The sequence below is a fragment of the Macrobrachium rosenbergii genome, chromosome 33 (assembly GCF_040412425.1).
Source record: "Macrobrachium rosenbergii isolate ZJJX-2024 chromosome 33, ASM4041242v1, whole genome shotgun sequence".
NCBI lineage: Eukaryota > Metazoa > Arthropoda > Malacostraca > Decapoda > Palaemonidae > Macrobrachium > Macrobrachium rosenbergii.
The window spans coordinates 8,421,687-8,446,713 of record NC_089773.1 but is presented as its reverse complement, the minus strand read 5'-3'; the positions used below and the strand labels follow the sequence as shown (position 1 = coordinate 8,446,713).

The 25,027-nt window shown below is 36.9% G+C and overlaps 1 protein-coding gene across 31 annotated transcripts in view; it reads right to left on the bottom strand.

The window, feature by feature from the left end:
• Positions 1 to 25,027, bottom strand: part of LOC136855886 (protein tramtrack, beta isoform-like) — a 107,361-nt gene extending 82,334 nt beyond the window's left edge. For 26 of the 31 annotated variants that reach the window (XR_010858163.1, XR_010858162.1, XR_010858164.1 and 23 more), the window contains exons 1-4: positions 22,461 to 22,562; positions 20,189 to 20,274; positions 18,240 to 18,974; positions 10,813 to 10,932 (exon numbers count right to left, since the gene is read on the bottom strand). Coding sequence is in view for 27 of the 31 variants with exons in the window: in XM_067133312.1 (XP_066989413.1) it covers positions 10,813 to 10,932; positions 18,240 to 18,974; positions 20,189 to 20,269 (936 nt within the window). In the remaining 4 variants the exon portion in view is untranslated. Of the gene's footprint in view, positions 1 to 7,853; positions 8,127 to 10,812; positions 10,933 to 18,239; positions 18,975 to 20,188; positions 20,275 to 22,460; positions 22,563 to 24,999 lie in introns of those variants that run through there. The other 5 variants (XM_067133326.1, XM_067133322.1, XM_067133304.1 and 2 more) reach the window with 3 other exon arrangements.

Here is a 25,027-nt window from a genome sequence, read left to right as displayed (position 1 = left end):
ATAGCAGTTAAATTTACCATTCCTTTTTTGAGTCATCAAAAAACACCAAGTAGGATGCTAAACTATTAAGTTACTGTACAGTAGTTTTTACTAGTTACTTCACAGTACTTTTTTTAGAAATCAAACTCCACAAAAAGTATAATTAGTCATTATCAGCACTACTAAATACAGCACGGCCAAAATACAGTACAATGTAGAAGAGGAGTGGGAAAGTAAAACAAAATTTCTAATTTCCTTCAATCTTTATTGCAACCTTAACCTACTTTTCAAGATTTAAGGATATATATGATGTTTTCAGTGCTACAAAATTGAAAACTTAATTATAATTACAGTACATACGTATCCAAATTTTAGCTACACAAAAACTGTAAAAGGTGACCAGAGATTTTCGGGCTTTTTCATAACTATGTTCTGGTCATGAATTCACTCGTAATGTGCTGGGACACAAACAAACTCAATTCTTAAATATGAACAAATCCCTTTTCAGGAACCTTAGACAAATCAGCCTAAACTTTTCACTTATTCCTTCCTCTCTAAAGGAATAGACTTATCCTGCAACCTCTTTTTTGTAATAATTCCATCATAAAATTGTTTCCACTGTCAATTCTATTGAATGGGAACTCTGGCAAATTACTCGCTGATAAAGAAAGAGGGGAAAAAACCAGGCCAACGTACAATGCCAAGACAACTCCAGCAATAAACGCTGATCTCCAGTATCGAGAAACAAGAGGTACTTTTCAAAATCAGGGAGCACTATGCAAAGAGCCCTGCAGCTCACAATCAATACCTTGAGGGACTTTTTCACATGAAAATCCCACACCAACTCTCAGGCCTTAATGATCGACTACGATGACTTGAGGAAGAATTCCGAACGAACATTACTTCTCGTCACTTCAAAATTGGATTGCAGTACCACAGAAACTTTCAGCTACCGAAAGATCTACGGCACCTGACGTTCAAAAATGCTACACAAAAATAAATAAATAGGCCAATTAACCGAGAGATACAGCCCCTTAAAAATATGATCCCAACGTTACGTAAACATGAAGGCAAAGATACCATATCGCTACGCCTAACAAAAAAACAAAAATTATACTCTGCATCGAAACAGCAGCCACATTAATCCTCTTTTCCTCAATATTATGCTTCTTACATCAGTATATTCTAAAGCTTTCCTTCACATTTGAAAAAATCTTTCCTTTTTATATTTTCATTTTATTTCATAAATGTGTACTAATTCCATGAAGTTGAAATACTGTGTCATATGCATTGCAAATATCTCCTTATCAATGTATTCAGGATCTCAATAATATTGTAGAAAAGACAACATACAGTGTAGGCATTGCTTTGTTTTGTTCGGAAGTTTGCTTAACCTGGCCACTGAGGGTTGTTGCAGACAAAGTTTAATTATAAGCATGATCCACTGCAAAGCAGACTTTCGTGACTGGGATTCTGTTGATGTGCAACGTAACCTCGTTAGATTGTTAAGTGAACTTCCTTGTAATTGTTGTAACTCTGTTACTGGTCAAAATATATGTCAGAGATGCTTATGGTTATTCTTTTTGTGCCATACTACGTACAGTTCAAATTATGCAAAGAACACTAGACTCAATCAGAGATGAGATACAAACCTTTAACTTTTACTTATGCCATTAAGCTTGGTCGAAGGTAGCAGACCTTACGCACACATTGGTTAAAAAAAAAACACCTGATTTAATAATGGGCAAAACGTCTAGACAGCATATAAATACCTTTCCCACTAACTTCACCAGCCTAAGGCTTAACTTCATCAGCCTAAAGCCTAAAGGTAAGAAATGATTAAATCACAGGTGTTGGAAAGCAATTAACATCATTACCAAACCTAGCCATGTTTACTCAACACCATGATTAGGACCTGTAAGATAGCTCAAAGTAAGTGTGTTCACTGAAACTAATTCCTTGACTGTGGAATGGAATATAAAGTTTAAGACCAAAGGCCAAGTGCTGGGACCTGTGAGGTCATTCAGCGCTGAAAGGGAAACTGGAAGTAAAAATGTCTTAAAGGTGTAACAGGAGGAAAACCTCACAACTGTACTAGGAAACAATTGTTAGGAGAGAGTACAAGGTGAGAAGGAAGAAAGAGAATATGAACGGAGGTATTGAACAGTAAAAGGAGTGAAAGGGGTTGCAGCTATGGGCCAAAGGGATGCTGCAAATAACCTTTGGTAATGAGTACAGCGCACAGCGTGAGGTACACTGACAACACTAACCCCCCCTGGGGGTAAACTCTCTGATTGTGGACCAAGCGAATGTATAATCCCACTGTGATGATGATTACGAAATTTAGGCTGTCAAACCAAGCACTAGAGCACTTTCAGCCACTGAGCATTCAAGAACAAGAAAACAAGGAGTTGGAGTGTTTGAAAAGCAAGATAAAGAGATCCAGAAAATAAAGGAAATAAGTATATGGATCTAAAGTTGCACTAGACAGTTAAGCGACAGTGGACAGTGAGACTGAAGAAAGGAAGCAGGAATGGAGGTCAAGAAAAAGACTAAAGTAGGATGCAGCTGGAGACCAGAGGGACACTGCAAACACCCTTTAGTAATGACTACAGTGGATCATGTGAGGTGAACTGACAGCAATAACCCACTACAGGTGCAATCCTGCTGTGGCCCTGTGATGTACACCCTGTTTATTATTTCCCACTGTCAAAGAAAGAGGATTTTCAGACCATCTAATTCAGTAACCAGCAACTGAAAGATGATACAAGCACAGAAAAAGGGACATTAGGTGATGCTACATATAGATGACCCAAGTGCTGACTACAAAGTCTGAGGAAGAAGTGACAGAAATGTTTCACAGGTGGAAAAGTAGAATGGAGGGAAGACCAAAAGCCAGCGTAGGCAAAACAAAGCTTATGACGACTGGAAAGGAAGTAAAGGGAAATGTGCAACAATAAAACACGTCATTAAGCTGTCACAGAAAACATGGGGAGGTGAGCACAGTAATGCCTACCAAATATACCAAATGGTGCCACCAGAGTTGGCTCAGGATTACAAAACACACAGAGATTAGGAGTTTTCAGTGCATGCAATATTTTACAAGATGAAATGGGGAAGAACTAGAGAAACCTAATTATGATAGATGGGCAGGTTTTAGAAGTCATGTTTCTGTTACCTTGAAACACACTGGACTGAGAAGCAGGAGTTGAGATAGAAGTAAGAAAAGAGAGTAGCTGCAGCCTGGATGAAATAGAGGGAGAGAGAGAGAGCTAGAATACTAGTACAGTAAATAAAAAAAGTTAGTGAGAGCACTTGTGACTGGTACTAAGGCCTGCAGCAAAAATATGGGGAACAAAGATTTTGAAAAGGTGTGACCACTGATTATTAAGGTTCAAGATCAGCGTACTATCTGGCAGTGAGGCCTTTCTGAATAATTCCCTATTGATAACTGTCCCAAGACTCTGACAACAACATTGCATACTATATGGAATTCTCACAAACAGGACCATGAAATATGGGATGGATAACAAAAGCATGTTCATCCTTCCTGCTGAAAAAGTGCAAATGGTAGTAGAGTAGAAATATGACAAATTTTTTAAGTACAGTAAACCCCCCCGTATTCACGTTCTCACGATTCGCGGATTTCTCTATGAACGTATACAGGTGTATACACACTATTCACGGAAAATTTGCCTGTTCGCAGTATTTTTCAGACATATACACTAATTACTATATTTTCAAATAATTTTCATGACTAAATGCACTTCTTGTGACAAAACTATTAAAATGCTCAGGTATCAGCATTTTTAGAGGGTTTTTTTTTGTGTTTGAACTATCAAAATAGGCAGTTCTAAGTGTTTTTAGAGGGGTTTTAAGTATTCGCTGATTTTAGCTACTCCTGGGAGGTGTTGAATGCATCCCCATGAATGTGGGGGGTTTACTGTACTTTGTATTTTTCCTAACTTACAAACCTAAAGTCTCTACATATGTGTCCAAGGCAGCAGGTTCCTACACTTCCTTTCTTGAAACTTAAGCACAGTTCTTTTTAGACTTTCAAGAGTCTCAAGATCCAAAGACAGACACTCCTCAGTGTGATGGCAACCACACCACAGTAGTGCCATGGTCAACAAAGGGCCTAGCGTCCTTTCAACTACTCTACTGCAGTGCATGCACACGAGTAGACAGTAGAACATTCAGTACAGTGGCCAACCAGACACATCCCAAGCAAGATAGATGTCATTACAAACAATTCATTTGCAAAAGCCAGGAGATAAGGACAGTTGTTCATGGCTCCTTGACTTCCGGAAATTCGTCCAACCTCTGAAGAAGCTTGATCACAGTCCTCCTTTCCTCGACTTACTAAAGTTGGCACTGTTCTGCTCTGTCTTCTCGCACCCTTGAACAAAGCAAGACATTTTTATTATCCATTTACATCTGGAGGCTTATGCCTTTTGCCATTCTACATGTTTCAAAGGTGACCAGCAAGAGCGATCATTGCACTTCAATGGTCCTGTGGTTCGAATGACAGTATAACATCTATGTTGCCTCCTTAAAGACCAGACTTTAAGCCCAATGCCAACAACTTGTTCATTAGCTTCGAGTTGGCCGAGAAATGGTGACCAAATTGTCAAATTCTCTGAATAGTGAGATGATCAAACGAACGTACTCCGCAAATTCCTGGTGGACATCAGTACATTTCGGACCAGATTTTTCGAGGCCAGGGGCATTGGTATGTCCATCCTAGTCATGTACTAGAATGGAATGTAATTGTGCAGATCACATTCAACTCCTTTTACCTTGGGATGAAGCCCATGGGTCCTTGGACACTGTTTCCTTGGGTCTTATGGTGGATGATCAACAAGTCTTGTAGTTCACCCAGCTCTTGAGGGACAGGTTGAATCTCACCTCAGGTGTGCGGCTGCAAGGTGAAGGTGTGTGTGGGACTGGCCTTCTCCCTTGCTCCTGTCATCCTTCCTCTTCCAGTGGGCAGAGGAACAGTGAACAAGCCGTCACGTGCTGGACAGGCGTGCATGCAGGTGATCTTGATGACTGAGTATCCTATCAATATCTAGCTCCACTTGGATTAGTAAAAATCCTTCCTTCTCTCTAGCAAGGGGAGAGAGACTGACTGTGAACAAACCAGTTGGTTATCCTTAGCTTTATAGCCTCCGACACTGTGGGTTCATCCAAACCTTTTTGAATCATGGATATTACATTCCTTTAATTTGAAATGCCCGGAAGTCTGGTGACTGAGCATCTCTCTTGCTCAACAGATCAGAGGTATGATCTACTTCCTCTGCTCTTTCATGACCAGGAGGAGAGTACCAAGGTGAGCCGAACTACCAATCAGTTCAGATTTACTCAGAATCCTCCCTCCAAAAGTAAGTCTCCCATATGTAAAGACCGAGGGTTTATATTAGTGTAAGAACAAATGACAAATTTTTAAAGTGATTTGTATTTTTCCCAACATACAAACCCGAGGTCTTTACATAAAGGGCCCACCTCTTACCACCCCTCATTCTCTTGCCTGGGCCAAAAGGTAAACTGCACAGAATTGAATGCACACAGACTTGGTGGACAGTGCTTCCGCCCCTACCATCAGTAACTGTTAACATAACCACCTTACAAAAGTTTCAACAAAAGCTATCACACATAACAATACCTGTCAAAAACTTACAAAACTTTCCTATGCAATATATAATAGGCATGGGTGAACTAAACTGAATATACTGTAATTAAGGTAATAGGTCACAGAGGTATACAATATTCAAGAACATAGTTAAGGAAATGTGAGGTCACAGCAAGATATGCGATGTTAACTTAAAAGGCTAGAACATATACTTCAAAAAGCCCATATATTTGCAAACTTAAAGGCCAAAATTAGTCTGTCAGAAGTGACTATACTAGAAGCAAGACATTTCCTACCAAAAATGTTCAGAAAGTAATGGAATAGAGAATAGAATATAGAATTTAGGCAAAATCAAACACTGGGAATCATGAGATCATTCAACACTGGAACAGAAATTGACAGTAAAAAGGTCTGAATGGTCTAACAGGAGAAAAAATTTGCAGTTACGCTACGAATCAATTGTTAGGAGAGGGTGGAGAGTAAGGCAGAAAAAAGAGAATATGAAAGGAGGTGAAGTAAAGAATGAAAGGGGTTGCAGTTAGGGGCCAAAGGCACGCTGCAACGAACCTTAAGTAATGCCAACAGTACACCACATGGGAATATAATGGAGTTATTTGATGACCTAGACCACAGGGAAATCAGGCAGATATGCTCATGATAAGATACTGGAAACACCTTCCCAAAGCCTTCCCACTTCATTACTATAAAAAAACATAACGGATCTTGACGATACAGAATAGGGTTAATATATTTGCAAAGGTCTGACAGAGAGAACAACTGCATACCTGTCTGAGACAAATGGAAACTGAAATACGAGCGTTACCATCCCAGGGGCATTTTCGCTAAATCGGAGACCTCACTCTGCACAAATACCAATTAACCCCGAATCTAATGCCCTTGACCAAGCTTAATGGCACCGGTAAAACTATTAGGTTATGTAATTCATGAGAAAACCTTGAAACTAAATAGTACAATAAATCAATATAAGAATGGCAGCAATGATAAAACATTTTTTTTTGTATGGCATAGAATAAACAATCAGCAAACCCCTGTACACAATGTATCAATATGAGCTACATAAATAAAACATCATTTTTATTTCTCATATATATACCACACTACACTAACCTTTGTACCTGCAACTCCACTGACATGTTTCATACAAGTTTTACCACAATGAACAAGAAATCTCAAAACTGATTCCTAATTTAATGAGTGTCAAGACTCCTTAATTTGCAGGAAACAGCAATATTTACCGTGTCTTTAGACCTTGCAAAATTGCAAAATAATTGTCTTTTACCCCTTGACATTGGCTACAAAGAAAAATCTGATTCAAAACGCTCGACCTTTGACCTAAACTTTATATTCCATTCCATCAATGACTAATGTATGAATTATCACTGACAGTTTTGATTATAATTATTCTGAAAAAGACTTTCCTTCCATTATGGTACAAAGCAAAACTATGACAATTCACCAATGCAAATCAGATGTCTATTCCCACCATACCACTCATTTCAGCTAGATTTCCCACTTATGGTAAAACTCTTCAGACAAATGTCAGTGAAAGCCTGGTAGGCATGATTGTTTCCATCAATGTAAGAACATCAAAATTTAGGCCATCTAGTTACCAATGAATTCAAGAGTACATAACCAAACCAGAAATTAATGTGTTCTTGGCAAAATTTGCTGAAAGGTGTTTTATCCACGTAGCTCATACATTTCTAAAAATAACATACATGACACTTCTTCATCACTTTTCCCTTCAAAAACAAAAACGTAAGGACAAGAATATTTTCTGGATGAGGAACTGATATTTTTTATTTTAGAAATATTACAATACACAGCAGCAAAATTTAACTGTCTTAGTTAACGTAAACACAAGATTGACCTAGGGACCTATGACCCCATAACTTTTGGCAGATATCAACCTCACAGCATCCAGTGAATGATAAAGCAAGGTTAAAATTCCAATTCTAACTTTTTTAAAAACAAAGCATCCAATTTACGGTTAAAAATCCAATTGCAGTATAACATTTTTAGCAACAAATCATCCCAATTCAAAGCGCCAATTATATGTTAATATTGAAAGACACACCTCAATACAGTGAACAATGCTTCTGGTTCCGGGTTAAAAGTGACGCTCGGTATGAAGACAAGTGATGACGAAGTGGCATCTGAGACATAAAATATATCGGCAAGATCGAATAAGTCACCCAGACGTACGTCTGATACTTATTCAATCTTAAGAGATATTCTAAAATATATCTAAAATAATAATTTGAAGGTGCCAATAAACTTCATTAGAATAATCAGCCCACGTTTCAAAGTGAAAAGGACTACTGTACACATCTAATACACTTGTTAATGAACACTTACCTTGTACAGCCTCACCTACAACATTCAAAACATCGCCATCCACAGATATCCCAGTACAGAAACATGGCACGGGCAATCCTGACGTACCCTTCCACAAAAATACCCGAGACTGATCTCTGTTTTGCAATGGAAACCCCTGAGAATGCATTTCTTTTTTTTTTTTAACTCATACGTGAACTTGGATTATGAAAATCTTTAATTCCATGATTTACAAGCGTAGCCTTTTTACATAAGCACCCAGAGCAACTCTGGAAAATCTTTATTGTTGTTCATTTCAAATGAAGCCTTTTAATGAAAACTCCCATAGCAATTTTGGAAAAAGTTTATTTTTGTGAGTTACACATAAAGCCTTTTAAAACAAGGGCCCATCTTAGAGCAGTTCCCTAATCCCACCCCTCCTGGTCAGTTATACACACCCAAACCCAGAAATCAATTGTTGAAACCATGGACAAGTAAAGTACCTGTCTTGCAACTTCTTCCCTACTAAGCTCAATGGTTAGCTTATAATCTGAACTACATAGGCAGTATATAAGTATCCTCAAATATTCCCAATGAAGAAAATGCTATAAAACTGTTTCAAAAGTGACTGCAATCCTATCAAAATAATAACATGCATTGCATCTCCATTTCCACCAATACTCTCAACTATCCTAGGTTCAAAAATGCTGGAAGATTCTCAGGAACTTATGCATGATACACACTTTAAGAGGAACTTCATTCAGTTAGACAATTAAACCACTAGATCCTACCCTCAAGCAACGCAAAGAACAATTATGGTCTGTTAATTACTAGCATACAAAGCTGGCAGTTAAAAAGTCTTCAACTCAAAGATATTACGGAAATGGAAAAAAAAAAGTTTCACCATACGAACTTATTCACAATTTTACATTAACAATACTTGAGTGACTAATTGCTTAATACCTTAAATCATTTATACCTGACTGAATTCTGCCTCTTGTACGTATAATCCCATCGTAAGTTTGCCATTAAACTTTAAATGACACTGTCAAGGTGAATTCCCAGACCAAAATTTACTGCAACAGTACACATTTCTCCCAGCCATGACAGTCAACTACGATCACGTGGTTTTATAAACGAACTTCACGATTAAATTTACATAAGAGCTTTGCTACACCAACTTATAAAGCATTTTTTCCCTATCCAGAAGCATAACCTATCAAGACAATGCAGAGATCACTTCCATAATTCAAATTACTTAGTAAGTAGTACATGAAAATTACACTTAAAAAATATTGTAGGGCATGACACAATGTCAATTTAAACCAATTTTATGAGCCAACAGGGCTTTTTAAGAAGTCAAAATGATGCTTGAAGAACAAATTATGCCAATATCCATACAATATTTTTCCTTCAAATGATGAAGTTACTGCAGGTGTTGTGGCTAAGATGGGCAATGTGATTAGTTTCAGAAGGGAAACGAAGTGAATTTATATAATACCAATCGCTTCACACAGCAATTACAGGAATCCTTACATAGCCTGGAAAGTCTTAAAACCATTACGGTTATGAACGGCGACAGCTTCAAAGTACTGTACACAATATGACACTAAAAAAAAGTAGTAAAAGAATACAACTGAATACCAGAACTATTTCCCAAGTAGCATCTGTCATTTATTATTATTATATAATAATTTTCAAATTATTGTATATTGTAATACAGAGCACGACTAGATTCTTGGATTCATCAAACATAGAGAGCATTACTTATATCTGAATCATGTCACAAAAGGGATTTCTATATATTACTGCGCTAAACTTGATCATTACCAAACAGAGAAACATTTTTCAGGTGCCAATATTTGGCTTGAGAGGACTTATACACATCCCAATGGGATACAGGTTGCCATTAAAAATTTATAAAAGGAAAAAATGAAATCTTTTACAAATGTTCCTATAATCACAGAATTTCAAGTGCTGCAAATGAGAGCATTACGCATTCAGCCTTATTGTCATTTAGATTGTATCAAATGATTCTGAGAATTTATCACATATGTCTTCCAGCATATAAACTGCAATTGCAATATACACAAAGGAAAACAGTATAAGAATAAGTTCCCCTATGACCATTATTTAGTTACGTTAAAAAAAAAAAGTGGAAATTCATTGTTGTCTCTCTTTCTGGGGAAAAACAAGTGACAGCTAAATTACTATTTTTCTGAGAATGAATGAAATTTAAAGTACCTTAAAGCGTTTGAACAAAGATGCCATGTGGGGGGAAGGGGGGGGTGGAGTGGAAGTTCCCTTTCCATGTGCAGCCAATAATGTCTCTCACATTAGACTTCCAAAGAATCACTCAATATAATACCCACCTAAGCTTGGGTTGATTAAATGGTTATATAAGACTGCAACTTGGATTTAGGCGAACAATATTTGTGACTACTGTGACCTTAAGTCACCAGTTTTGTGGATGTGGAAGCAAACCAGTGAGAGAGAGAGAGAGAGAGAGAGAGAGAGAGAGAGAGAGAGAGAGAGAGAGAGAGAGAGAGAGAAGAGAGAGAAAATACCAGTGAAAAGCTTAAAAAAATAGAACATGAGAGAGAGAGAGAGAGAGAGAGAGAGAGAGAGAGAGAGAGAGAGAGAATGGGGGTAATACAAATGAAAGGCTAAAACTAGAGAGAGAGAGAGAGAGAGAGAGAGAGAGAGAGAGAGAGAGAGAGAGAGAGAGAGAGAGAAAATGAGTCCAGCACTCAATCCACATGACCTCAACGTCCAAGGTTAGCAAATCAAAACCAGCCCATCTGCCACAGCACCCGCAGTTTTGGCACCTTCAAATTTTTCAAGAGGAAAAGCCGAATACTCACCAACTGTTGTTGTCTCTGCTGCGGCTGTGCAGCAGCAGCAACAGCTGCCGCTACTGCCCCAGATAGACCCTCTGGGAAGCTTGTTGTACTATTTTCTCCTTCCCAAGGGTTCAAGCCGCTCTGAGGGGAGAGAGAGAGAGCATAAGGATTAATGCTTCAATGGACATACAGACAGGTGTCTTTTTGCTACATCAAGAAACTTTAGTAAAATACCTGAACAATGCTTGCATATACTGTACATACATACATATGTATGTATGTATCATCAATGTATACAGTAAACCCCCGTATTCGCGTTCTCACGATTCGCGGACTTGCGTATTTGCGGATTCCTCTGAGGAACGTATCTATCCATTATTCGCAGAAAATTCGCCCAACTGTGGTATTTTTCACCGAGAAATATTCATTAATTACTGTATTTTTTATCATTTTCATGACTAAATACACTTTATGTGATAAAACTATTAAAATACTCAGGTATAAGCATTTTTAGAATTTTTTTTGTTTTAAACTATCAAAATAGGCAGCTCTGAATGTTTTTAGAGGGGTTTTAAGTATTGGCGGATTTTAGCTATTCGCGGGGGTGTGTGTGTGTGTGTGGTACACATCCCCCCGAATATGGGGGGTTTACCGAACAGGCAGTCCCCAACTTACGTCAGGGTTCCATTCCAAAGGTGCGACTTGAGTTGAAAAGTGCCTTAAGGGACAGGCTAAACACTACAGTTGAAAAAGACTGGTTGGCCAAAAAAAAAAAACACATCAATGGATAGAATAAGATATGCATGTGGTGTAAAAAAAATTTTAACAATTTTTCCCTACCTTCCACAGAAAGTTGTAAGTGACTATTTACAACCCCAAGTGGGGCCTCTTTTTACAAGACACTTGTAAAAATATGTTAATTTTACAAAGTTATGCATGTTTTTTCTAATTATTTTGTAAAATTATAATGACACCTCACACAATATCATAACAGATAAGAACTAAAATCAGTCACAAACTCTGAGTATATTTGTTATAAAATATTTATAAGATTTACTGAGGTGGGGAGATGCAGTAACTTTTTGTAAGGTATACATGTTTCTTCTAATATTTCTTTGCAATGTTCTTTGCAAAATTACAATTACAGCTGACATACTATCATATAAGAACTAAAACCAACAGCAATCCCTGGGCATATTTATGAGCAAATAAAGAAAGAGATTTCCTGGAGCTGCAGAGGCAATACATTCCCCTCTGAAATCTCAAGGCATACTGATCAATGTCTCTCCTGTGCCGAGCTAATAGTTGCCATAAGTCATGAACATCTTTCCCCATAAATTCATTCAAACGGTGTGGCACAAAATATGATTATTTATATGAGGATTCCCGTCCCTCACCCAAAACCTGTTTTGTATAGATACTCTTATGAGGATTCCCATCCGTTAAAGGTTAAGTCAGATCATAATACAAGTAGTACTTGAGTTACGATAATTCGCCTTGCAATAATGAGATTTTGCGATGGGGTTAGCAATTATGTAATACTGATACAACTTTTTAAAAATATTTTAAAATTTCGCAAGCGACAGGCACAGACAGCAGTGCAATCGAGAGACCAAATAACAATACACTAACTCCTTTGCCTCCATCTCCTTATCCCATCTTCTAGTTAAATGTTACAAAAGTAAAAGAGAATTATTAGTAACGTTATATTCGTTGTGTAAATGCGTACAGTTGACTTCAAGATTCGCACAGGATGTGTGCCAGACTCCCCTGCAAATAGCTCAAATCTGTGAATATTTAAAACCCCTCTAAAATGCATATTTGATAGTTCAAACAAAAACAAAACTCTAAAAATGCTTGCACCCAAATAATTTAATAGTTTTATCACAAAAAGTGCATTTAATCATGAAAATTATATGAAAATGCAGTAATTTGTAAATATTTCTCAGTGAAAAATACCACGAAAAGGCGAATTTTCCACGAATAATGCCTATATATATTCCATAGAGAAGACCACAAATCGCTGAGTATGCAAATCCAAGGGGTCCAATGTACAGCCATAAACAGCTGAACGAAAAAAAGCCGATTTGCTAAGAACAACCGAATCGGTTAACAACAGCTGTTTTGCTTGCATTTAAACCATTGTACGATAGTAAACAATCACAGTAGTTATGTTAAAAATGGCGTTAAATAGCATAGGACTGATACATTTTTACATTATACCCTCACAGTACTCGCTACGGAGAAAAGATCGGCAAGGAAACACACTGCTAAATTTAAGCTGCAAGTTGTAGCTACAGCTAAAAAAACAAAGTTCAGCTCCTAATGACAATAAATTATCGTGTATCAGCAACATGGATGAAACTTCCGTAAACATCGATGTGCCATCAAACTCGATCGGAAATAAAATTGGAGAATCAAAACTACTGGTCATGAAAGAGCACATTTTACTGTCGTTTTCACGCCCACAAAAGATAAATATGTAAAGTTCAGATTATGATGAAATTAGGTGAAAATAGCAAATGGAATCTGTTCATTTTCTTACACAAAAAACATCCCCTCAAAACTACCTATTAATGAAAAATATACAGTGGCCCCAATTTTACGTGAGAATAGGTTCCAGAACCTACTGCGGAAATACAAAAATCCCCTCTAAAAATGTTTATAACTGGCTTATAACTGCCAAATACTTTGTATTCCTTAAACTAAAACACTTATAAGTGTCTGTTTTTAAAATTTTGCACTGCTTGATTTGATAGTTTAAAGAAACATATACCTTAAATTATAATACTAAACAATAATTCAAAACAAAAATACATCCCACACCATCATCCCATAACACCCAAAGCAACCTTACATTACAGTACTCTCCTACTACTGTTACTCTTAAGTAGGCTATATACAAGCCTAAAATGCTTAAAACTGCCTATTTTAACAGTTCATCACCAAACTTAACAGTTCAGACAAAAATATACCTCAAATTATCAACACAGAACACTCCAATACCATTTACAAGTCATGTTACAAAATTAAGAACCAGCCTACAACTGTTACTCTTCAGTATCCCCTATCATTTAGATGCACGTTTTCTTTGGCCTACTGCATCGTTCTGTGCATACTATAATGCGCTGGGCATACATTTTACGTCTAGTATTCATATTTTCTTGTGTTGTAAGATGACTGAAATTTTATTTACTGTACAGGTACATATTTTAGATAGTACCATTGCAGAAGAGCATATCTAAAATACGTGGGTAGTTTAGAACGGTGGGACACGACCTCCAAAGAGAATGCTATGTTTGTAAGTCATGTTAGTATTTCTGTGATTACGTACAACTACATTTACGATAAAAAATATACATACTACAGTAAGCTCTTGGTTTATGTCATTTTGTGGTTAGTCCTCACCATCTCCCATAAATTTATTAACAAATTCTTGTGCTGTCATCCTCGTAGCAAAAAATTTTTCTGTGACGACGTAATCTGTCTCACTCTCTCTCTCTCTGCATATCAGTACAGTACTGTACATATCCTTTTAATGAAAATAACATAGCATAAACATAAAAAACACAAAAATAAACAAATCTAGGAATTTCAAAACAGATGACAGAACTATTTTTGCCATGTTTTTTACTTTGATTTATTGAACTGTAATTCATTACAAGCTTAGTTGACTATATCACATATAACAGTACACAAGAGAATATTTTATCACCGCTGATGTTTCATCTCTAATCACCTCTCTCTCTCTCTCTCTCTCTGTGTGTGTGTGTGTGTGTGTGTGTGTGTGTGTGTGTGTGTGTGTGTGTGTGTGTGTGTGTGTGTGTGTGTGTGTGTGTGTGTGTGTGTGTGTGTGTGTGTGTGTGTGTGTGTGTGTGTGTGTGTGTGTGTGTGTGTGTGTGTGTGTGTGTGTGTGTGTGTGTGTGTGTGTGTGTGTGTGTGTGTGTGTGTGTGTGATAACATAACAGATTTTTTATGCATGCATGTTTTTGTTTTATACAGTATAATTCTATAGATAAATGTGATGTTACTTTGTCATTATTTTTTTCATATTTTCCATGCTACACAATTATTGTCATTATATTTTTATATTTGCCATGCTATAAAATTACTGTCATTAATTTTTTCATATTTTCCATGCTATACAATTATACGTTTTTGCATTTCAATAAATGCAGACTGGAAAATAATAAATAAAATGAAATTAGCAAATATTTAAGATACACTGTACAGTATGCTCTATCAGTAATAGAGAGAGAGAGAGAGAGAGAGTAAGAGAGAGAGAGAGAGATACAGAGAGAGAGAGAGAGAGAGAGTACTGTATTGGTATGCTGTAGCAATTTCATGGGGTTTTAATTTAGCATTTAACTATTGATATTTTGCTGTTTACATTAATATAAATATTTGAAAATTAGTAAATAATTTTTTTTATCATAAAAAAAAAATGCATTGTCATGAAAATAAAATGAAAATACAGGCAATCCCCGGTTAATGACGGGCTTGGTTAACGGATCTGTTTTACAGCGCTTGTCTAGTGACAAAAATCAGCAATTTTCAGCACTGAAAATCGCCGATTTCCACTTATCGGTGCCAATAACTGGGTACTGGTGCTGATACATACCTAACAGAGGTGCTGGTAACCGAAAATTGGTGCTTTTTTTTTGGTGCCAATAAGCCCTGAAAATCGCCAAAAAAGTGCCAAAAATCGCCGATTTTTGGTTGGCAGTGATTTTCGGTTTACATCACACCCTCAGAACGGAATCCCCACCGATAACCCATTCCTAACAGCATGGCGATAACCGATAATCGCCGATAACCGAAAATCGGTGATAATAGTGCCAACAAGCGGGGATCAGCGCCGATAACTGGAGACCGGTGATCGTCGTCACTAGACAAGCGACCTAAAACCGGATCGCCGATAACCAGGAACTGCCTGTAATTAGTAAATAATGCTCTATGAAAAGATTTGTGAATCAGTGAAATTTTCCCCCGTGGACAAGTGAATAATGCATGCCAAAAAATTCCACAACAAAATAAAATGCGGAAATATGAACCGTGTAAAAACAGTGGCACCATAACTAAATTTAATGCACAACGATACGTATTTAAGTCATATTTTGACTTGAAAACACTTTGTATAATGAAAAATAACCTTGTCCCACATAATAAAAGTATCTAGAGATTCATTTATGCTAACTAGAAGCAAGAAAATCGCTCTGAATTCAGTTAAATGTGGCGAAATAAACTTACCGCATAATCGCCATAAGCTAATTTCCAAACCAAATCATTGATCGCTAAGTTTGTATTTTATAATACAAGAGTAATATGAGAATGCATACAATACCATTGGATACAGCATAACTTCTTAAGAGATCCATGGAAAAGATGCACATTTGTTATGTTTGTATTTTATAATACGATACTGTGTAAATATGACATATGCTAACTTATATCTCGTGTATGATGCAGCCCTCTAAAATTAACTTGAAAATTAGGTCTTCAAAAGTCACATGATACACGAGTATATATGGTAAACTCTTTAAAACTCAAATTTGCTCTTTTATCATCCCCTCCTCTTCCGATTCTTTAGTTATACATAGCCTAACGCCATTCAAGTATGCCAACGGTGGAGTCAGACAAACAGAATCTTGGTGATTACTCCTTACAGTACACGGCTGATTCTCACTCAAGTTATTCAATTTCTTTTTGTACTGAAATATCAAGGTCAATCTGCATTGAACCTCCAGAATTAGCTGATATTAATAATTCTATACCGTACAATGCATAGCGTATACTGTATAGTGTAGCCTAGGCTACCATATATACTGTAGGATGTATAGATGGCAATTAATACCCTAGTCTAGGATAAGCTAAATCCAGCATACAATTTTTCCTACGATGGGGTTTTTGGAGCCTAAACCAATTGTAAGTGGGACAATATCTGCAACAATTATAGGAATACATTATAATACATTTCAACTCTCACAATCTAGATAAACGAGATAAAATTATAAAAAAGACAATACACACAATCTAGATACATACTGTAATGATAAAAATGATAATTGGCAATAAATACAGTACTGTACTCAACACAAAAAAATTTATACAAGTAAAAAAAAAAAAATGAATTCTTAGCATCATAAGGCAAGTCCAACTTAACCCGGGGACTGCCTGTAAGTACAGTATAATATACTGTACTAGCTGACGTACCGGGCATTTCACAGTAAAACCTCAAAGCACAGAACACACCCAGATAGTAGAATACACCCAAAGAATTTTTAATCATGGGTTTTTAAAAATATTAATATAGTATACAAATTATAAAGTCAAATCTTTCAGATATTCACTATACAGTGCATCACCGACTCACTGCGCCTTTTCAGCACCGTTAATGGTGTTTTACAGTGCCGTAACTTAATGTTGCATTAAGTCATAGTGCTAATGGCAAGAATAGGCATCAGGTGACACTGTAATATCACTTCAACACAAAACTTGATTGTAAACAAAATTTTTAGTTTCACCATCAGAAGCAAGCATAAGTAAATTCTTGGGTGAACCCACCCTTGAGCAAGCAACATAAAGTTGTCTGTGGGAAAAACATGACGCTCCCAAATCTACTCCACAGTACTCAACAGACTGTCCCTGTGCCTTGTTGATCGTGATCGAGAATGCAAGTCTCACTGGAAATTGCAACCTCTTAAAAGTTAAAAGGGAAATCCATCTGACTGAGTGGTATCCGTGGGATAAAAACTGTTTCACCCTCTCCCTTCTAATTACACTGCCCAACATTTTGGACATTTTATATTTCACCCCTTCTCACCCTACTTCCTACCGGGAATGAACTTGGACTTAAAGGGCATCGGGAGCGTCACTATTCATCTCAGCAACCTCGAAAACTATGAATTAGACACTAAAATCTGTTGTTTTTCGTTATTTTTACACATCAACCCCTTCCCACCCAAACCCCCTTTGGTGCCAATGATGTCTTACCCCCACAGTATTCTTCTCCGGACAGTAAGCCATATGCATACTGAAATGAGGTATGATAAACCAGTGAAGTTTATTTAGTTACTAAGTCTACAGGCAGAACCAGCCCCATTTCACGGAAGCCCTTCCCACCCCTTTTTGGTGCCCTTTGGTGCTAGTGATGTCTTACCCCCCCATATTATTCTTTTCCAGATAGTAAGTCATCTGTATACCAAGCCTGGTTGAAATAACATAAAAATATACAAACATACATATACACATCCATTTTAATATATTGATTTATAATGTTCTGTGTATGTACCTTAAACTAAGTTACAATAAAAAGTTATACAAACAAAACAATACTTCTAAAGGAAGAGAGAGAGAGAGAGAGAGAGAGAGAGAGAGAGAGAGAGAGAGAGTAAAACAATAGCCATAAAACAATTTTTATAGGTAACACTAACAGATGCGGTACTTACATTTTGGAGACCTGAGGGCCCAGGGAAGTCGGGATTAAATTCACTTATGGCTACTGGCTCTTCTTTTTCTATGGTGGACTGAAGGAACTCTGGAAATTCGTTCGTATTGCCCTCCGAGTCGTGAGGGCCATCGCCGTCATCGTCCCCCCCGTCATAACTATTTTGTACATTAACTACATCGTCTTGCGTGTCCTCTTTCTCTTCCTTAATCACTATGAGGTCGGACCTATCGCCCTGGCCCTCATCACACGCACTACCGTCGGCTTTGGACGACTGTGTGTCTCTGCGGTCAGGGCTGCCCAACCTGTCCCCCGGGGGTCTGCCCGGACTTTGGTCTGTGACTATGGGGGCGATTCGGCGCTCTTCGGCACGTCGCCTTTTCGCGGGTGGACTAGACTGCTCGGGGCGATGTCTCTCGGAATTTGAAACACTACTCGAACTCGCACTCTTTTTGGGCTCTTCGTCAGGCACGGCCAGCCCTTTAACTCGGAGGCACTCGGCGGCCTTGATGAGCGACGTGAGTTCGTTCTGGCGCACATTCACCTCGCCAATGTACATGTAGTCCAGGAGGAACTCCAGGTCTCGGCACTGGATGTCTTTCAACACGACCACTGGGTTTTTGCATGGTGTCCTATCAAAAATTTCCTGGAAGTACTGACTACAAGTAGACAGCACAAATTTGTGGGTGGGGTAGAACTTCCCATCACAGGCGAGAGTTACGTCGGTATATGATTCCTGAAACAGAAAAAGCCAACTGTTACACTTCTGCTAGCAGCCTATTTGGATCATTCTAAGGAAGAGCTTCACATGGATTAACAGAATTTTCTGACGAAGCAACATAGAAAACGTGTACACAACGTAGTACTGATGAGGTAACTTGAGAAAGTTACCGAAATAATGTGAGATATTTACAGTCTTTCGTTATGTACTAAACATGATGTCCCAATTACCTTTTCTGCATAAAAATATGGTAAATTTCTCCCACTATCTCACCTGTACTCCATCATATACACCCTTTTTTATTTATTCAATCAAAAATTTTCATTAATAAATAATATCTGAGTGCAGGACTTTTCCTTGAAATTATTGATACACTACTACCTATTTGACATATTTTCTTTAGCCAACAGATTAACCTTGACATACTCTTCGGGCCAGCCCTAGGAGAGCTGTTAACCAGCTCAGTGGTCTGGTTAAACTAAGATATACTTAACTTTTTCTTGAAAAAACTAATAGATGGCTTTGAAGTGAAAGTAAATATAAAGTTCAATTAAAGGAAAGTTCAGGGTTTGCCTTAATTTTCATCAGACTTCAAAATCCTTAATTTTTGGGGGTAGTTTTCCAGTATTTAGCTTCTAAATGACAAAAATTATTGCTATAACATAAAAATAATGAATTTCCAGCAAGCAATGAAAAAAAAAAACGAATATCCAATTTTACCACAGGCTGCTTTTGAAATCTCAAAGGGTTAATGTTTACCCAACTGTGTATTATTTTTCAGCATAAAATGTGAATAAGAAAAAACATTATGTAAAAATTATTATTTAAAATATATACAGCACAGGAAACTATTACATCAAAAGAAGCTCAATTGAGAAAGCATATAAAATATGCTTTAGAGGTCTGGCTTTTTCTTAAGTAACAAGTAACAGTCTGTTAAGTAACAAGGACCCCAATTTATTGAATGTACTTAAATATTTTCTAGATATCTAACAGCAATTCTACATAGTTCCTACCTTAACCTAACCTGTAATTTACACTTAACTTTCACTTTAAGAGATTTATCTGAAAAAAATATTACAATTGAAGAGAAATAAAAATATAATCAAAAGTAGCCAATAAGTACAAAGGCCAGTCAACTGTAAATAAAACCAAAAGCCTGATTTAATGAATGGGGAAAATAAAGAATGGATTACAATCACACTAAAAAAAAACAGAACCAACTTTACCTTATTTCTCAAACCACTTATGATATGGTAGAACGTTGTGCGGTGGTTGTTCCACTTCAACGACAACAGTTCCCCATCCATTTTTCCTGGAAGCAAAAATGCACGATCATTAGTTCCTCACAAAATTACCAAACTGGGACAGATGCTTTCAAAATATTGCCAAGGTGTGTGACGAATTCTTGGCCTAAGTAGCCAAACCTGTCAAAGCTTACTTATACTGCTCTTCAATAGAAACACCAAAATGACTACAAAAATGGTTGTCATTTGCCAAACTAGAGAGAGAGAGAGAGAGAGAGAGAGAGAGAGAGAGAGAGAGAGAGAGAGAGAGAGAGAGAGAGAGAGAGAGACTATAGTCAAACCAAAATGACTAAGAACATGGTTGTCAGAGAGAGAGAGAGAGAGAGAGAGAGAGAGAGAGAGAGAGAGAGAGAGAGAGAGAGAGAGAGAGAGAGTCAAACCATAATGACTGCAAATATGGCTGTCATTAGCTCTGCTGCAAAAGAGAGAGAAGAGACATGAGAGAGTCAGAGAGAGAGAGAGAGAGAGAGAGAGAGAGAGAGAGAGAGAGAGAGAGAGAGAAACTATAGTCAAACCAAAATGACTAAGAACATGGTTGTCATTAGAGAGAGAGAGAGAGAGAGAGAGAGAGAGAGAGAGAGAGAGAGAGAGAGAAACTATAGTCAAACCAAAATGACTGAGAGAGAGAGAGAGAGAGTGTGTCCAACCATAATGACTGCAAACATGGTTGTCATTGGCTCTGCTGCCAAACTTAAGAGAGAGTTTAAGCAATTTTTCCCCATAAATTTTGAAGCTTTTCATTTTCTGAGCCCAGTGACATTCAGTTCCAAGATCCTGGACACTGGGATGTGTTAAGCAGGCCTATTCGTGACATGGCCTATGCACAAAGCTTATTTATTATCAATAATAATTGCCAATACTTTATGGTAATTTTAATAAATGGTTCCATTCAGAGATATCATTTGGCAAGGCATGATAATTTGAGAATTTATAGAGATAAAGAATTTACAGTTAGTGTGAGAGATTTAGTAACAATTTGAGATATTTATACATTTGAGAAATTTACAGGGATAATGATAAATTTACAAAGTTAATTTGATAAATTTACTGATAATAAAAATTTAAAGAATTTGAAATTTACAGGAGAAGAATGAGAAATTTACAAAGATAATTTGAGAAATTTATAGATTTGAGAAATTTACAAAGATAATTTGAGAAATTAATCATTTGAGAAATTTACAGGGATAATGAGAAATTTAAAAAAGATAATCTGAGAAATTTACAGAGATAATGAGAAATCTATAAAGACCAATTGAGAAATTTATAGATTTGAGAAATTTACAAAGACAATTTCAGAAATAAAGACAACTGAGAAATTTACAGAAATAACTTGAGAGAAATTTACAGAAATTTACAGAAATTTGCTGATCATTTGAGAAACAGAAATTTACAAAGATACTTAGAGAAATTTACAGATAATCTGCGACACTCGCAGAAATAATTTACGAATTTTACAGAAACAATCTGGGACATTTACAGAGATATTCTGATAAACTTAAATACATAATTTGAGACATTTAAGAGACAATGTGAAAATATATCGTCTTTCATATTAAGTTCATACCCTCAGAATTTTTTGGCAGGGGGCCTATTTTAACCATAACCAATCGTCAATATACAGGCCTATGATTTCCATAGGCCTATTTAATAGAAAATTACAGGATTAAAATAAAGGCCTATAGCGACGTCTCCCAAAAAATGCAACGAACAAATGACCATCCTGATCCGGCCTATATGGCACAGTAGGCCTGTGTTTGGATTAAAAATGACTGATTTACATTTTTTAAAATAAAATCATCGTAAATAACCTCAGCTTAGGCCTATAAACTGTAACCGGTACCACGGTCTAGCTTCCGATAGGCCTAGAGCAACAAGGGCCTCCCGGGAACGTAGACCTACAAACCTACGCGTGTGGAATCCGCTTCATAAAAACTAAAGCCGATTCATACATGAAAAGAACCTCATCTTGAAAAGTATATTGGTAAAATCACCCTGACCGACATAGGCCTATCTGTCACTAAAGCTGTCAGACGTCCGTCAGAGGACTGGGTCAATAACTCGACCGAGATTTCGGCGGATTTCTCCATTTACAGCGGCCGTGGCGCCTTTCATCAGGTCCCTGGGGAATTTAGGATCCCGCCGCGTCCTGAATTACGTCCGAAAGGGCCGGAACAAAAGCGGGGCTTCGACTCACCTACGAAATAAAGGTCATCACCAGTGGAAGTCGCACTCAGCCATTTTTATCACTAAACACAAAGTTGTGACGTCATCAGCGTCTATAGAGACCCGGGGTATAAAATGATTTTAAAGTGGTTGATTTCTTTACCTAAAATCGTATATGTTTCAGAGACTTTATATTTGTGAGGGTTGTAATTTATTATTTGTATTTTAATAAGTAGAACGTTATTAAATTTAATTTTTAGCGAAATGGAAAACGAGCGTATAACAAATCGGCACCTCCCCCCCCCCCCCGCCAACATCAAGGCTTCCTGACGCCGGCCAGTGGCAAATATGTTGAGATAAAATGATCTCTTATCGACTGTGCAAATTACAATACCACAAAACAACGCCTTTATTCATTATCACCACACATGCCGTCACAAAACGCCACCTTAAGCCTCGAATATCAACGCGACAACGAGAATTTTACCAAAATATGAGCAATAATTCTCCCAGTCGTAAATAGAGATCTTATTGGAAGTCACAGGTGTCAAACAAAGGGTATGCGCATTTGTCCTCCATTTAAACCCTCTTAAGGGACAGTCTGTCCCATTCCATTCACACTAGATACGAGATCAGTCCATAAATTAAAAATGTACCCCTTGAGAGACAAAGGGAGAGAGGAATGAGACTAAGAAAGCTCATTTTTAATGAGCCTTTCTCATGCGTCCCTTCGGTCCCTAGCTGCAGCCCCTCTCTTACTGTACCTCCTTTCATATTCTCTTTATTCCGTCTTACTGTCCATCCTCTCCTAACAATTGATTCATAGTGCAACTGCTTTGAGGTTTTCCTCCTGTTACGCCTTTCAAACCCTTTCCCTGTTAATTTCCGTTTCAGCGCTGAATGGCCGTAGCTGTCCCACTGCTTGACATGTCTGCCTAAAACCTATAAATGAATTAATCAGATTCGTGAGATTGGTGGCTATATGTTCTGTGGAGTCGTATCTTCCTTTTTTTATTTCCTGGATGAGGTCGCGAGTCCATGCAAGGTCCATGTTCCATCACAGCCGACGAGCTACCAAGTCCGTAATGTCGTACGTGGGTTAGTAGAGCATCGAGTAAGTGTTACTTGGTTAGAAGCTGCTAAAAAGCCTTACGTAACAACAACAACCCCCCTTTGCGGTTTTTAAATTACGGGGAGATATCTCTCAACTCAATTCAGTACTAACAAGGATAACACACTAATATTATTACTGAATAGTACCACAATTAGGTATTTTTAGTTGCTGAGCAGTCCCTCTCTCTCTCTCTCGATATATGTTACCTCGTTTCTATAAGTTACTTACGTAACTTTAATGAACAGGATACAAAGTTTATCGGATCAAATGATACTCACCGTTAATTAAAATTGAAACACGGGAAAATGAAATAAAATGGAGGGATATTGAAACGCACTTGTTGAATTTAAACTTAAAATTGATTTAATAACTAAAGGTTAAACATATCAAATGGGTAATTATATAAGAGACAAATGAAAATTAATTACTCAGAGAGAATTACAATTCAATGGCACTCAAATGAACCAAGTTACCACAAAGTTCAAAACAGAACTGACTCACAAAGTTTATATTAACATAAAAAAACTTTAAGATAATTCTCAAGTTTGTTTTCAAAAATAAGTTCCAGGCATTATATTGTGGAATTTCAACATATTTTGTTAAATTTAGTAAATTAACTGGTGGTGTGACAATACAGTTTTGGGTGATTGCATGCCCATACAGGGCACGCACTTAGGTGAGCTTACTGCTGACCTATTGACCTCTCCTGATGGGGAGATACAAACTAGGTCTAACAACATTCACCAGGAGTAGTTTCATATCATATACTGTTTATATATGTATATATATATATATATATATATATATATATATATATATATATATATAAATGAAAATAATTATTATAAATAAACAGTAGGCCTACTCTAGACTCCGTTATTAAGACATCTGCTGAATCACAGCAAAAAATCAAACAAAATAATGCAAATGTGTCATTATCCAATAAATGTGCTTCCTTCACCCTTATCATCATGACATGCAAACAGAAACGTACATATTTCTACAAAATTCATAAGCATGATTATAAAATTGGATTTCACATGCATAACAGATATAAATAACAGTCTCTCGTTTGTCAGTTACCTGGCAGAAGGCAATTCACAACAAAAATCAAATCAATATTTTTTCATGAAAACGCGATACGAATAACTCTACAGTAAGAAAAATATTATTATTATTATTATTATTATTATTATTATTATTATTATTATTATTATTATTATTATTATTATTATTATTATTACACCCACTAGAGCACACTTAAATCCATGCAGACACAAAGCAAAAAACACGTCACATACGTACACATATGGTTACACAAGAACACACTAAAAATAATATAAAACGACAAAGCAATCCAAATAAATTACATCAACAAACTTATAAAAACTTTCAAAGAATGGAGAAACAAACCAAGATCTTAATATACTTTATACAAAACGCATGAGTTGCTAACCTCACAACGCAAATGACAGAACCACACT